This window comes from Vicia villosa, unplaced genomic scaffold (assembly GCF_029867415.1).
Source record: "Vicia villosa cultivar HV-30 ecotype Madison, WI unplaced genomic scaffold, Vvil1.0 ctg.000663F_1_1, whole genome shotgun sequence".
NCBI classification, from domain to species: Eukaryota; Viridiplantae; Streptophyta; class Magnoliopsida; order Fabales; family Fabaceae; genus Vicia; species Vicia villosa.
The window spans coordinates 109,106-125,438 of NW_026705295.1; the positions used below are offsets into that span (position 1 = coordinate 109,106).

A 16,333-nucleotide genomic window follows, 5' to 3' on the forward strand; every position below is an offset into this window, starting at 1 on the left:
CAAACAAAAGTGATTATGTTTAAATAATTTTATACTCCAATACCAAAATCAGTAGCTATGGTTTATGAAAATGACAATAAAACTATGGTTTCCATAAAAAACCAGTGCTAGCTACCTCTTATTAGCATTGTTTTTCAGAAGGCTTCTATATCAGAAACAATAACATTCATTGTGAAAAGAAGAATTTTAAATTGTTCCTAATCTGAACATGGGTAGAAGTAAGAGTGAGAGAGATTTGTATCAGAAGCAAGTTGCTCACGAGTGAGAGAGAAACGTCGCCGGAGATTGTCGCAGAGACCGTTTTCGTGAGGGATTGTCGCAGGAGATTGTCGCAAAGAGGCGATAAATTGTTGTTCTGCGAGAGAAATCGCGAGTGAGAGAGAAGAAATTGCGAGTGAGAGAGAGAAAACTCACCGAAGATCGCCGGAAATCGTCGGATTCGTGAAGGTTGAGAGAGGCGACGACAACGTTTTCACAGAGAGAGAGTCGTTGGTTTCTGATCCATGAGATTAGGGTTATGTCTGAAATTGGAATTTTGAAATAATTATTAGGGTAAATTTGTCAATTCAATCATAAATCCCCTAAAACCCTCCAATATGGGGAACTCTAAAATTGGGTCAAATGAGGACTTTGGAGGGTTTCAAAAAATCTCCAAAACCTTTCTCTCTTTTTTTTTAAACTCCCAAACAAGGGTTTATCATCCCACAAACCTTCCCTTCCCCTTCCTTCCCCTCCAAAACCCATCTCCCAAACATAGCCTAAAAGTTTGGAGGGAGGTTTTCTAGAGAGAAGATAAAGCATCTCTCTCTAGAACTTGGGCCTATTGGTATTCTTAACCAACCTATGATGATGCAAAACTTTTTGAAAAGAGCTATGTTAGAAAATATATTGTATTAAAGATGGTAAATTGCAGCTTCGTTGTAAATATGATTTTCTGTCGTAAATTTGACCAAACATAAAATGTTACCAAACATAAAAATTCTGCCGTGTAACCAAACAAACAGATACTAGTCTTTTCTATGAATGAACCCTTTTGTTTTTCAGATTAACATAGTACCATAAAGTATGGTAACTTGTAGCTAAAACAGTATATTCACAAGGCAGTTTATACAAGACTCAAATATTTCACTCCCTTCAACAATAACATTCACCTAAATCCATAATTTATAATTCAATTAATTACTATAAAATTCATAACAAAAAAACCAATTATAACAACTGAAATATAAGATAACATCGATATAGTAACAAACTAGAGCTGCGGGCTACATGTTCATTATCCTTGCAACCTCTTCAGCCATTACACACTTTTTGAGTTCATAAAAAAACACAAAGAAATGGGTTCCAAATGCTGGGTAATTAATATACCAGCATCACCCATATCACATATCACACTTTTAGCAACACTTTAATACTTTAATACAAACACCCTTTCCCCTTCAACTTAATAAACTTTAACTTTCACTTTTACTTTCACTTTTCCTAAAACTACCAACTTTTTATAAACCCTAATACTATTACTGTAACCACTTCAAAATTTTCCCGGGAAAATAAAGGAAAATTTAGATGGAAAAACTTCAAAAATATTGATTTTTCTTTTTTTTTAGATGCGGAAATTCTTTCCGGTGAAGGTTTGTCCGAACTGCCAATGAGGTGGTGCCACGTTCCATGACGTTGATGTACGACGGTCACTGCCGGTGACCCTAAAAGAGAGAGCCTGGCCCACAAAAACTGCGTTGGATTGCCAGTTTTGCCCCCAGTTACGGCTCATTGTCATCCATGCAGTGTTGGTTCCTTTTACACTCACGCGCACGATATCCCCTGCACCCGCGACGTTGGTGATTAGAACCAAGTTGAAGTAACGGAAACCGTTGATTGTGAATCTGATGCCTCCTGTCTTCCTACATGGCACCCTGCAATGCAAACAAATAAATATTAAATTAAAAATTAATTTTTTAATTTTAACTTTTTTAAAAATGTTTTTTTGTCGGTTAATTTAATAAAAAATTTACTAGAATTATTTTATTTCAATGCAATGAATATATTCATATTAAAATTTTAGAAACATGTTGAAACCAAGCTATAAATAATGATATGACATGTGCCATACTTCCAACTAATGCAAAATATTCTAATTATTAAATAAAAATAAATAACATAGTTTGCATGAAATTAATATATAAAGTAATAATCAATATTATTTTATTTTATTTTAATTCTAGGAGTACTAATTTAATTTGTTGCTACAAAGCCCCAAAAAATGAACCTTTTTCTAAGCATGTGTGACCTAACATCCGTATGAAACTGGGAAAGATGTGTTTTCTGACTTTAAATCCAGATTTTCTGGAAACTATGTTGTTCTATATGGTTTATAATTACTAAAATATCCTTATAGGATAAATAATTTACAAAATATTGTAGAAGGTCTATAATACCCTAAAAAATACTAGTATGTTTGTTGTTTATTTGAGGCTATTTTAGTTATTTGACACTGACAAAATGAAACCAAAGCATATGTACCAACACACCAACACACCGAAAGAGCACAAAAGTGATAAATGAATTTGGTAACACATTAATTTCTTACGGATCAAATTAAAATCCACTTACATCAAAGTAGCTTAATTACCCATAAATGAAAAACACTAAAATTGCAATATTAGTAACTTAAGTGGTTTCTCATCACCATTTTAACACAAAACAAAATACTAATATTCATTACTCAACATAGCTAGAAGGAAAAATTGTTCTTGGTTTCTACTTAAGATTGTAAACGTGAAATAGACAAAACACTTGAATGGGAATCTCATGAAGAAGCTGAAAAGACTCAAACACAATTTCTTGTTTGTTTCCTAAGAAAACAAACGGTGTTGAAATAAAACATTTACATACAAATAGCAACAACAAAAATATCTTCATTTTCTGAATTTTTTTTATATGTTGAGGCGGTGCCTTACTTATGCAAGCTCATAATTTCAATGAAATTTTGTTTATTTATTACAAGTCATTTTTTAATAAATGTAAAATGGAGGAAGTGTATTTAATAGGTATATTTAATAAACTTTAATGTACAAATACATCAAACATTAATATTGTATTATGTATTTAAGGACAATTTTTTTTAGGGAAGACTCAATTAGGAAAGAAAGAAAATGAAGAGAAAGAAAGAGAAGAGAAAAGAAATCTCAAAATTCTCTTACAAGTTTTCTATGAAAAACTCAAAAAGTTAAAAACTTGAAAACAACCCATTAAAGGAAAAGTGGTGGAGGGATAGAACTCACCGGCGGTAAGCGACGGGGACGATTCCGGCGCGGTACTGAGCGATCTTGAGGAACATGGGCATGGCCAGATCGAAGTGTGGACGAGGAGGGTTACACCAGCCACCATTGTCGCTAGGTTCAGCGAAATTGGGAGGACAGAAGTTTGTAGCAGTGATTAAGATGGAAGGGTTTCCGGGGTTACACCAACGAGGATCTTGGTCGCACTTGAGCTCGAAGCATGCACCGCAGCTTAAGCCATTGTTGAATAGTGCTGTGCTTAGTGCGGCGGTGTTGACGCCGTAGCCTTGGCTGTATAAGTTTCCGTAGCCACAAGCACCACCTGAAAATTCATGGAAAAACAGAGGTTAAGGTTGAAATGGGTAGTGGAAAATAGGGGGAAATAGAGTTTAAGGTTGTTTGTATTTGTTTACCCATTGTTCCGGAGGCGTCGCTGCCGCCGTAGAAAGTGGCGTGAGCGCTGGTCCAGGGGCCACCGGAGTAGACTCCGGGGATTCGAGCGGTGGTTGAGGTGAAAAGTGAGGAAAGGGATGCAATGGTGAAGAGGAGAATTGCAGCCATTGCAAGAGAGAGAAAGAGAGAGAGTGGGAGAGTAGGTTGTGTTGTGTTGTTGATTTGGGGATGAGTGGAAAGTGAGAAGGTGGGAAGGGGTACTTATGGAGGGAGGCTAAGGAGTGGTGGGAATGGAATAGGGTAATGGACCTGCAGGTTGTACAGTAGTTTTTGAACTTATTATTACCTTCTAATTAATGGGCCTTCTATTTACCAAACATAAAAAAAGGCCTTGTTTGCATTTCTCTGTCCATGTGATCCTATTGTTCTTTCTTTCTTTTTTTTCCTTCTTTTGGAAGACTACTTCTTTTTTTATGTTTGACAATAATTTTGAATTTGTTCTACTAGGTCAAACGACCTACTAAGATCAACTCAACAATAAAGACTTAATTATTTTTAAAAAGAATATTAAGACTTAATTAAAATATTTTTACAGAAGGCGCAATGAATAGGTTGACATTATCAACATACTCCCTCCGTTTTTTATTATAAGTCGTTTTAGACTTTTCACACAGTTTAAGAAAAATAATAATTGTTGTATAAAAATGAGAAATTACGAAGGTTTTTACAAAATTATCCTTCATTAATGACATATGGAAGGTAAATTTATATAATTGAAATGAGAGAGAATAATAAATATTTAAGGATATAATAGGAAAAGTAGCATTAATTATTCATTGGAATTGTAAAGCAACTTATATTTAAATATAAATGTTTTTTTCAAAACGACTTATAATAAAAAACGGAGGAAGTACTAAATTTGAATTACTACTTCAGTATCGTTAGTTGCATCCAAATTAACTAACTCTAGCATTCTTTGTGAGGCCTAATCATCAATTAATATGCAAGTTACACATCTTTAATTATACTTAGTGCCGGAGCCAGGAATTTTAGACATTTTGGACAAAAACTTTACACCATTGATTATTCTTCTGTTTTAATTTTCATACCCTATTTAAATTAATTTTGCCCTTAATTTTTCTTCTGATTTTGTCTAAAAATTAACTAAATTTGGAACAGTACAAAGAAAATAGAGGATGAACCCAGACGCCTGCCCAGGCTAGCTGGGTCTTGGCTCCGCCCTGATTATACTAGTTACACGTTGAAGTGCTAAATATGTAGACATCCCCCTCTCTCTCTCTCTCTCTCTCTCTCTCTCTATATATATATATATATATATATATATATATATATATATATATATATATATATATATATATATATTGATTTTTAAATTATTGGTTGAAATTTATTTTTCAGTTTAAATCAAACCTCAATAATTACTCATGCTCAAATTTAAGATGAATGTATGTATACTTTACTCCAAGAGAATTATGTATTTAGATTCAAGGTACAATAAGTACAAACAGAATATGCAATCATCTATACTAACACACACCTGCATTGATTTTACATATTTTTGAAGTTACGTCGCAAATCTAATTGAATGAAATTAAACACTCATGTTTTAAATCGTATTTCCAAATCAAATTGGTAAAGTTTTCTAGATTTGATATTAAAATATACTTTTTTTTTATCTAGGTTGGTTATTTAATGGCAAATAACCCAAATCCATTATTTGAAGAATTTCTTTTGTTCCAAGAAATGTTATGGGGCCACCTATTATTAATGATATACATGTGCATCACACATGCATCTTCCTGATATGAATAGTATTTGGGGTCAGAAGGAGCAATGCAAGTTGAAGATCAATTTTGGAAGAAGTAATGGCAAAATGCACATGATGCGTTGCATACTTTAAAGACATAAGTAAAAGAAAATTGAAATGAGAATAAGGAGGCCCCGCTCTTGATTTCATGCTAATAACATGATTGGTTTTATCTATAATGCAAGCAAAGTTTAGTTATATTTAGGTTCCTACTCCATTGTCCCATCAAAGTATCACATATGCAATTTTTTTCTATGTTTTTAATGATTGTCATTTTGAAAAATTGTTGTAATGTTTTATGAATATATTTTAATATATTGAGTTTTACTTACTTAATTATTCAACTAATTACTCAATTAATTATAATTATTTGTCAAAAGTATAGATGTACATGTTAACTCAGCAAGAGCAGTATACTCAGAGGTCTTAGTAGGTATATTGCGTTGTATTGTGGTTAGGGTTTGCCTATGCAGGCGAGAAGTCTTGTATGATGGTGTTTAGTATGGTTAGAGGACATACTCATGTGATGTGAGAGACTCTGTATATGCGTTGAGAGATTAGGTGTAAGAACATAAGTTATGATCTATATTAGTTAAGATATGCTCTTCTCCCTTTCGGGGAGAAGTATTTATAAAGGCTTAATGCCTAGGGTTTCTTTGGGAAAGGTCATCACCCACCTAATCGATGGTGGACAATTGAATCCCCATTTCCAAGAGAATATGGGTCAGTTACTGACTCTGACTTCTCTCTGCCCAAGAAAATGTCTTATCTCACATTTTTCATGATTGGGCGATATAGAATTATTTGAGGGCGAAGCGGTACCTCTTTGAGGATGATATGTGATAGTTGCCCTTCCTAGGAGGCGACTTATGACCATCGCCCTAGCCAGATCTTTTACAAATATAACACTACATAGTTCCCCAAGCACAAGGCCCTTGATAGAGGAAGAAGTGTTTTTATATTGTGCTACAAAGGAGTACCCCGAAGCCATGAATTTCTCTATGTGACGTGATAGGCCTATTTGTTAGAACAAGATTTGTTCTGATCAATTATCTTAGTTTTGATGATAACAATAATATGAATTTTGCTTAAGATAATATGGTACTCTAATCCAATGCAATTTCCTTTTCAGGAAATATATAAAGAGTATGCATAATTCAGCGCTCAGAAGCTTTGTCTCAAGGGTTCAGCATGCAACATCAGAACATGGTCTGGCAAGACATCAGAAGATGGTCGAAGCAGAATCAGAACATGGGTCTATGGAAGCATCAGAAGAACATGAGATCAGAAGCACTGAAGTTCTGATGGTATCACGCACAGAAGCACTTCAAGGTCAGAAGATCAGAAGATGCTTTGCACCAAGCTGTTTGACTCTGATGATATTCAAACGTTGTATTCGCAAACATCAGATCAGAAGGAAGTACAAGTGGCAGGCTACGCTGACTGACAAAAGGAACGTTAAAAGCTATTAAAGGCAACGTCAGTAGACACAGCGTGAACAAGGCTCGAGGTAGTTGACAAAAGCGTATAACATTAAATGCGATGCTGTACGGAACACGCAAAGCATTAAATGCACTCAACGGTCATCTTCTCCAACGCCTATAAATATGAAGTTCTGATGAGAAGCAAGGTTAACGATTCTGAACAAAACAACTCATATTAACTTGCTGAAACTCTGTTCTATTCAAAGCTCAGAATCTTCATCTTCATCAAAGCTCACTACATTGCTGTTGTAATATATTAGTGAGATTAAGCTTAAACGTTAAGAGAAATATCACAGTTTGTGATTATAGCTTTTAAGAAGCAATTGTAATACTCTTAGAATTGATTACATTAAGTTGTAAGGAACTAGAGTGATCGTGTGGATCAGAATACTCTAGGAAGTCTTAGAGGTTATCTAAGCAGGTTGTAACTAGAGTGATCGTGTGGATCAGAATACTCTAGAAAGTCTTAGAGGGTATCTAAGCAGTTGTTCCTGGAGTGATCAGTGTGTGATCAGAAGACTCTGGAAGACTTAGTTGCTGACTAAGTGGAGAACCATTGTAATCCGTGCGATTAGTGGATTAAATCCTCAGTTGAGGTAAATCATCTCTGCGGGGGTGGACTGGAGTAGTTTAGTTAACAACGAACCAGGATAAAAATAACTGTGCAATTTATTTTTATCGGTCAAGTTTTTAAAGCTACACTTATTCAAACCCCCCCTTTCTAAGTGTTTTTCTATCCTTCACTATTAGGCTTGTTTTTTTAGGGAAGTCATATTGTTTTGTTCGTCCGAGGAAACTTTAAGTCCTCAAGCGAGAGTGACATGTACCCTGGCTGATGAGACTATAAGTTCCTCAAGCGAGGCGTTAGACCCCTCAAGCAGGACTTCTATCAAGCCCTCAAATAAGACTTGCAAAAAGTCTCTTAGGTTATACTTCGATCGCGCTTCTAGGAGAGATTCTATGTATGGTCATGCCCGAGGAAACTCTAAGTATCTCAGGCGAGAGTTTTATTAGCCAGGGAAATCTAAGTCCCTTAGGCGAAGTTAAATATAGCCTGGATGATGAGATTATAAGTCCCTCAGGCAAGGCGTTAGTCCTCTCATACGGAATTTCTATGTTTGGTCACGTCCGAGGAAACTCTAAGTCCCTCAAACAAGAATTTTATTAGATTTGGAAATCTAATTCCCCCAAGCGAAGTTATCTTTAGCCAAGTTGATGAGACTATAAGTCCCTCAGGTGGGGCGTTAGGCCTCTCGAGCGAAACTTATATCAAGCCCTCAAACAAGACTTATGAATAAGTCCCTTAGGCTAGACTTCAGTCGCGCCTCTGGGCGAGGTTTCTATGTTAGGTCATGCCCGAGGAAACTCTAAATTCCTTGGAAAGAGTTGGATTAGCATTGGAAATCTAAGTCCATCAGGCAAAGTTATTTGTAGCCCAGCTGATGAGACTGTAAGTCCTTCAGGTGAGACGTTAGGCCTCTCGAGCGAAACTTCTATCAAGTCCTCATACAAGACTTCTGAATAAGTCTCTTAGGCTAGACTTCGGTCGCGCCTCTTGGCAAGATTTCTATGTCTGGTCCCCCCCCCCCCCCCCCCGAGGAAACTATAAATCCTCAAGTGAGAGTTTGATTAGCTTGGGAAATATAAGTCTCTCATGCGAAGTTATTTGTAGTCCGACTGATGAGACTATAAGTCCCTCAAACGAGGCGTTTGAAAAACTTGTTTGTGTTTTCCTGAGGGGAGACAAGGATCTTCGCCACGAAAATCAACATGCAAAATATTTCCTCATTGGGTGTGTCATACCCCAAAATTTGCCCCATCTACTTCACTTACAAAGATTCAAAGACTAGGGATCCATTCAAGCAACACCCCTAGTCAAGAGCCTCCTAAAGGCTAGGGTTTGAGGTTCCCCTAAGAGGGATCAATGAGATAAGGCTCCTAATCAAGGATGTATGGTTTATAGTGATCTAATCTAAATCCATGGCAAAAGTCAAGGCACTACTCCAAAGGTCACCTGCTCAAACAATCTCAAGATCTACAATCAACTGATTCAAATCCAAAGTCAAGACATGATCCAAACTTCTAACCATTGGTCACACAATAAGTGTGGGGATGTATATCCATCATTTGATCAAAGCTTGATCATGATTCCATTAATAGAAACTCAGAGATGAACAAATATAGAAAGGTTCAAATTAGGGTTTCTTAGGAGAAAGTCAACCCAACTTTGACTGGGCATAACTTTCACATGGAACATCAGAAATTCTCCACTCAAAGCCTATTTTGAAGGAAATTGGATTCTCTACAACTTTGTGTCTCACAAGCCAAGGCCAAAAATGCTTCATTTAAGAGATACAAGGCAAAAGATTACAGGTCATTTTCAGGCATCCTTCAGAAACAGTTTTTCCCAAAGAGAATATGGTCAAGATAAAAGCTTCAAATGAAAAATATGTTCCAAAGTGGCTTGTAGAGGACCTCTTGAGGTTTCTAAAAAGTATTAGATCTCCCTCATAGCTTAAAAATTGAGTGAGATATGCTTGATCAAAGTTAGGTGATTTTGAAGGACCAAATATGAAAAAGGAGGGTTCAAATTGAGAAATCTTGCAAATGGGCCTATGTTTTTATGGTACAAACTTGATCCACAAGCCATTAGCTTGTCCAAAACAAAAGGGCACGAAATTTAACATTATATTTATTTTAATTTGATTTTTTATTTTATTTTAATGATTTAATTAAGATAAAAATCAATTATTTTGATAAGAGAGATATATTGATTGTTTCCAATCAATATTTATGACCAAATATATGTTAATTTTCGTGCACAATTAAATGGAAAAGGTTAATGCAAGATTTGGCCAAAAATAGTAGCTTAAGATTCAAGAAACTAAATCAAATATTCAAATATGGCAAGGTTGGATTCATTGAGTTTTGGGCTCTCTTTTTTAACCTAATCCACTCTAGTATAAGTAGGGAGCATAAGGGATCGAATCAGGGGTTGGAAAATCGAGAGGAGGCAAAGCTGCAAGAACATAAAAAATCCACCAAGAACGTGAATTCGGTTTGGGACAATTCGCGACTTGCAAGAAGTTCTAAAGGTTGCAAAAGGTCCCTGGGATTGTTCTGAAGCTGTGAGGATCATTACTCTGCTTCAACACCCCCAGAAATATCTCATATTCGCCCAGGTAAGTCCTTCTGAAAATCTCTTCGATCTGAACAACATAGGCATCCTCATTGAAATTTGATTGCATAATCTTGCTTGTTTTAATGCATTGAACGTTTCTGGATGACTGGTTTGCTGTTTTCATGCTTCGTTTGTGTGTCGCCATTAACGCCGTTTTGAGCTATTAGGGTTTCAATTTAGGGCTTTTAATTAGAAATAAAATCAGGGTCTAATAATGGTATAGATGAATTCGCATGGCTGAGACGAGACGATTGCAAGTGGCGCGAAATATTTATGTGAGTGTATGGTCTATTCGTTGTTTTCGTGGTCTGGTTTGCTACGTAGAAGGCCGTAGCAAAATCGTAGCTAATTCCTAGGATAAAACACAGGCCTAGTAGAGAAGACGATGGCGTGTCAACGCCTGGGTGGTCAGTTTGAAAATCCGCGCGCGTTCTTGTTCCTTGTTTTAGTGACTTTTTACATAATAATAACTGCGTACAATAAACACCAAAGCGACCCAGTTGAGTTGGTTGAGAAGCGCCTAGGGGAGGGTGAGGTCGCAGGTTCGAGCCTCCCCTCCAACACATTATTTTCTTTGATTTTCCATCCCTGATCCTGTGCGCTGCAAAGATTGACCACTACCATACGACCTCATGATCCAGCCGTCAGTCCCCACTAGCCTCAGATCTAACGCCCCCGATTGAGTCCCCATGGCATGAGCCTTAATAAAAACCACACCTGATCAGAACCCTAATAAAATCTAAACTAAATTTTAATTATTTGTTTTATTTTGATTAAAATACTTATATTTAATATATATTAAGTATATGATAATTAAATTTTTTTTAAAAAATAAATATGTAATGATTATATTAAAAATTCTCAATTTGTTATTCGTACCGATTAAATCGATTGATCGCTGTGGTTAACAATGATTTTAATTAAAATGCTATTAAAATAAATTAAAATAAAATCAAACTATATCCGATTAAATGGCTGCAATCATCTTATTGATTGTGGTGATTAATCCTGCCTCGTTCTATAATTAATCTGTTATTATTTGTGACCGTATTAACCGGTTATGAGAGGTAACAGTATAAAATAAAATTTATCAAATAATAATAAAATACAAATAAGTTGTTATTAGTGATAATCGAATTAATCGGTTTGAATTGGTAACAATGCAAATCCTTAATCTTTTAACTATGGTGATCAAACCTATTGATCATTGCGGTTAATTGTGCCAAATCAGGGTTGTACGCCCAAACCCTAATAATTCTAAAATCCATTCAAATTACAAGACAAAATAAACTGCGATAGGCTAACCAAAAAGCCTCCAAAAAAACCATATCAAATCAAATTCAAACTCTAAATGGCGTACAACCCTTCCCGAACTACGTAGACTCTGATCCTCCCTAAGGAGGTACGTAGGCACTTGGCAACAAGGCGAGTCCCCCCTCTTCAAAATCTCAATCATGTCATTATAATTTTGTTTGCCACATTTCTTTACAAATCCTGCCATGCAACCCTAATCTTTGAACATTAGCCTTTAGGAAAGGGCTGAGGGTGCCTAACACCTTCCCCCAGCCTGATTATAATAGCTTACCCTAAATCTCTTAACTGCGTAAGGGTTTCCTATTCGCCCTTCAGAATAGGTGGCGACTCGAAAGTTGAAATTTTTAGGCAGGTTGCTACAGCTGGCGACTCTGCTGGGGAAACACTTTTAGTGAATTATTATGCTCCTAAGGCTTGAGTGGGTTTAGGTTTATGGCTCGTGGTTTGTGGTTTAGGGTTTGTGGCGCATTTTAGGGTTGGCAAATTGCCACATTTAGGGTTTGGGGGAGGTTTATCTTTTAATAAACATTAAATTATTTATTTGTTTATTTGTTTTATGTTTTTATCTGCCTGAAAATATCTGCTTTTATTTTTATATATTTGCTCTATTTTTATGTCGGCTAAACCTTAAATGTGGGAGTTAACTTTGAGACCAAAAGGGGACATGAATCGCCTTACGAATCTCACTGATAACTCCACTCGGAGTGGGTTAGGTATTTGGAAAGGTCAGAAACGAAGCTTGACTTTGTGGAGGGCTGGACTGGATACTTAGCTGATCTCTCCGGGAACCTACCCAAAAATTCGAACCTCATGGATAAAGTGAGTTGTTCCAAAATCCGAAGAGACGAAAAAGTCTTGGAGGCTACGAACGACCCCATGAGACCTTTTAGAACCCCCATATAAAGGTTGGCTCCCAAGAGCCCCCTACGTCGAACCTATGAACTTGGGTTCTTTGAAATACCATGTTTTTTTTTTTGCTTAATTTTTTTTTTTTTTATGTTTGTATTATATTTTTTTGTTGTTATGTGTTTGCATGCATCATCTAATCATTTGCATTTTTCATCATGTCTTATCCACAAATAAAAATAATAATACACATATATGTATATATATTTGGTAAAATGTATTTTGTTGGTGAATGTGTAGGAAGGATGAGTACGAAGAAGACAATCGTGCACTTTACTGTTTCTACTCCAGACATTAAGAAATTGAAGATCATCAAAGAAAAATTGCCATCAGGTGCTTTGGATAGGTTTGAGATTCGCTATGGTAATATCTTGGATTTGCTAAGGGTAAAGGTGCAAGAAGAAGCTATCACCGCTTTGGTACAATTCTATGATCCGCCTTTGAGATGTTTTACTTTCCAGGATTTTCAGTTAGCACCTACCATAGAAGAAATGGATGCTATGTTGGGTTTTTCGCGGATAAAAAAGGAATTCTATACTGGTGTGGGTAAGGAAGTTGACTTTTCAGATCTAGAAAAGGCTTTAGGAATGTCCGCTGCAGAATTAAAGGTACATTATAAAACTGAGGGAGAAGTGCATGGGTTCAAAAGATCTTATTTGGAAAATCAAGCATTAATGTTTGCTCAAAGGAAACAATGGGACATTTGTGGACATGTATTAGCTCTTTTGGTTTTTGGTGTTGTTTTATTGCCAAAGAATATTGATTATGTTGATCCTACCGCTATCCATGCTTTCACTTCTTTTAGGCTTTTTGACAAAGATCCAACTCCGACTATCCTCGCTAACATTTACTATGCTATTCATATGAGGTATGAAAGAAAGAGAGGAGTGCTAGTGTGTTGTGTTCATTTGCTCTATTCTTGGTTGACTTCCCATCTCTACAAAGCTAGTTGCTTCATCAAAGAATTAACTAGGAATGATTGGTCTCAAAAATTAAGGGCTCTTAAAGCGGATTCTATTCTATGGTATGCAAGAAAATTAAATTCAGATAAGATCATTTACAAATGCGGAGAATTCAACAATGTGCCATTGATAGGAACTCTTGGTTGTATTAATTATAATCCTGCTTTAGCACTACGTCAATTGGGTCATTCCATGGATAAAGAACCTTCCGAGCAACGTATAAAAGAATTAATTTTGCATGACAATGGGAAAGGTGAACCAAGAACATGGAAAAAGGTAATTCAAGCTTGGAGCAATGTTCAAAGGAGAGACTTTGGGCCAAAGAATGTAATTGCAAAAGCAGCTTATACCACATGGGTTCAAGAAAGAGTTAAGAAAGTGTTGCTTCCTTTTGTCGTGGATCCCGCCTACAAGCCTGATTCTCCTGATCCTGTTCCTTTATCCATCGAAGAGATAGAAGGAATCAGGGCTGCCCTAGAGGCGTCCCGAAAGGAGAAAGAGAAATTAGAACTTGATTTGCATCAACTTACTAATGAAAGGAGCCAACTACGCTTTGACCTTAAAGAGAAAAATCAAGAACTCCAAGCGATGAAAGAAGAAAATGATAGGCAAAGAAGTAAAAGAAAGCGTGCAACCGAAGGAGTTCTAAGTGCTAATTTTAATCTAGAATCGCATAATGAAAGGTTGGCACAAGCGGATGTAGAGATTGCAAAATGGAGAAGGCGTTATGAAAAGGCTTCCCATGACAAAGCGGAATCCGAAAAAAATCTAGAAGCTGTGGTCTTCGAATTAACGGATAGAACTAAGGACCAAGAAGTGGAAATAAGGGATTTAAAGTTTGATCTTCAAGAGGCCCGCAATGCTGGACAAGAAGAACGCACAAGGAGGTTAACCGCGGAAGAAGCACTTTTACAGCGCACTGATGAGCGTCATAGAGCACTTCAAGCTTTGGCCGTGCTTAGGCAATTACTACTAAGGCAAAAGGAGTTATGTGATGCTGCAAGGGATGAAAGGGACTATTGGGAGAGACAATACACAATTGTTTCTACTGCTTATGAGCACGTGAGCATGGTTCCTAAGATGCTTGAAGAATACGAGAAGTGCCGCGATAATTATGACAAGCTAGTTTACTTGTGCAACGATCTAATCCTAGACATCCCAAGGAGTTTGGCAAAGGCGGAGACCTCTCTTGTTATCCTTCCCAAAGAAGTCAAGGAATTCATAGAGCTTTGTAGAGATATGGTGGATAAGTTCAAGGAGGACATCCAAAGGCGTTCTTAGTTTTAGATTATTTTCCTTTTTTCCAAGTATTTTCAATTTGTTATTTCAATTTCTATCTTTGTTAACCGACAATGGAGTTTGTTTTTAGTATTTTATTTCAATAAAGTGTGTTTCTTTTTCGTTACTCATCGTTTCTATAAATATTCGCCAACCTTGTTTACCTCTTAAAAAAAAACATATGTGTATATACATGTACAAAAGAAAAAGAAAAATAAATACATATGCAAAAAAAATATATACATAATACATATGTGCAAAAAAGGAAAAAATGTACATGTATATATATAAAAAAAAAGAGGAAATAATATATAAATATATATGTGTATTATAATAGTGTGGATAAGACATAAACATTGCATAACCATATCATTCATAGCATGCATATCATATTTATTTTTTCAAAACATTAAAAAAAAACCTATCTTCATCTCCAGTCACACCATTGCAACTCGATCACTCATCCAGACCAGAGCTCAGAAGAAGAAAGCAATGGAACAGCTAGAGCAGAACCAAGCCGCCCTTCGTGAAGAAATGACCCAGCTGAAAGGTATTGTTGAAGACCTCCAGGGAGGAATGGCCCAAGTGCTGAGCTTCATGAAAGACCTCAAAGATAAGCAAGACAAAGCTAAAGAAGTTCATGATCAGTATGAAGAGATACCTAAAGATGGCAACCCATTGTTAGGATATGTTCGAGGCTATGACCCTCACAAAACGAATGCTCACGCATCTAAAAGGGTCACCACGACCCATGAAGAGGGAGAGGCTTCTCAAGAAGGATTTAGCCCTACTACTCAGAAAGAAGGGACGTCTTGCACAGTTCGCATTCCAATCAACAATCCGCTTAGGGATGAGGACTACTTGGACCTACAGTATGGGGACACTAATGACACAGATCAAGTCCCTCAACCAAAGCTGACCTCTGCTGATTCTGGGGAGAATTCCAAGGAGAGTGGACAAATCAAGGCGCTGGAAGAAAGGATGAAAGCAATGGAAGGATATGATGCCTTCGATGTGGATACCTATGAAATGAGCTTGGTGCCGGATTTGACTATTCCTCATAAATTCAAGATACCCGACTTTGAAAAGTACAAGGGACTCTCTTGTCCGAGGAGTCACTTGCGCATGTATGTGCGAAAAATGGCTGCTTATGCTCATGATCAAAAGCTGATGATGCATTTTTTCCAAGATAGCTTGAGTGGAGCATCGGTTGACTGGTACATGCAATTAGAGAAGTCTCACATCCGAAGCTGGACCGACCTTGCTAATACGTTCCTAAAACAATATAAATACAATTTGGACATGGCGCCCGATCGGATGCAACTCCAAAATTTGTCACAAAAGAAAGAGGAATCGTTTAAGGAGTATGCACAGAGATGGAGGGAAATGGCCTCCCGAGTCCAACCTCCCCTGTTGGAAAAAGAACTCGTAAAAATGTTTATGGCTACATTACAAGGGCCGTACTACGATAAAATGGTAGGGAGTGTGTCCTCAGGGTTTTCAGATTTAGTGGTTATTGGTGAAAGGATAGAAGACGGAATTAAGAGCGGGAAAATACAAGGAGTATCATCTAACTCTTATCACTCAAAGAGGCCCACCTCAACCTTCGCTAAAAAGAAGGAAGGGGAGACCAACGCAGTAGTGCATCAAGAGTTTAGACCTCCTATGACATACTCACCTCAACCAAGATTCCAAGGCCCTCCGAGGAA

At 36.7% G+C, this 16,333-nt stretch overlaps 1 protein-coding gene across 1 annotated transcript; it reads right to left on the reverse strand.

Moving 5' to 3' along the window:
* Positions 1-1,190: 1,190 nt before the first annotated feature.
* On the reverse strand, positions 1,191-3,917 carry LOC131630231 (expansin-A6-like). The gene is made up of 3 exons (XM_058901014.1): positions 3,692-3,917; positions 3,282-3,600; positions 1,191-1,913 (listed from the first exon to the last, which is right to left on the reverse strand). The coding sequence occupies exons 1-3, from the start codon at positions 3,837-3,839 to the stop codon at positions 1,604-1,606; spliced, it is 777 nt and encodes a 258-aa protein (XP_058756997.1). The 5' UTR covers positions 3,840-3,917; the 3' UTR covers positions 1,191-1,603.
* Between the last annotated feature and the right edge of the window lie 12,416 nt (positions 3,918-16,333).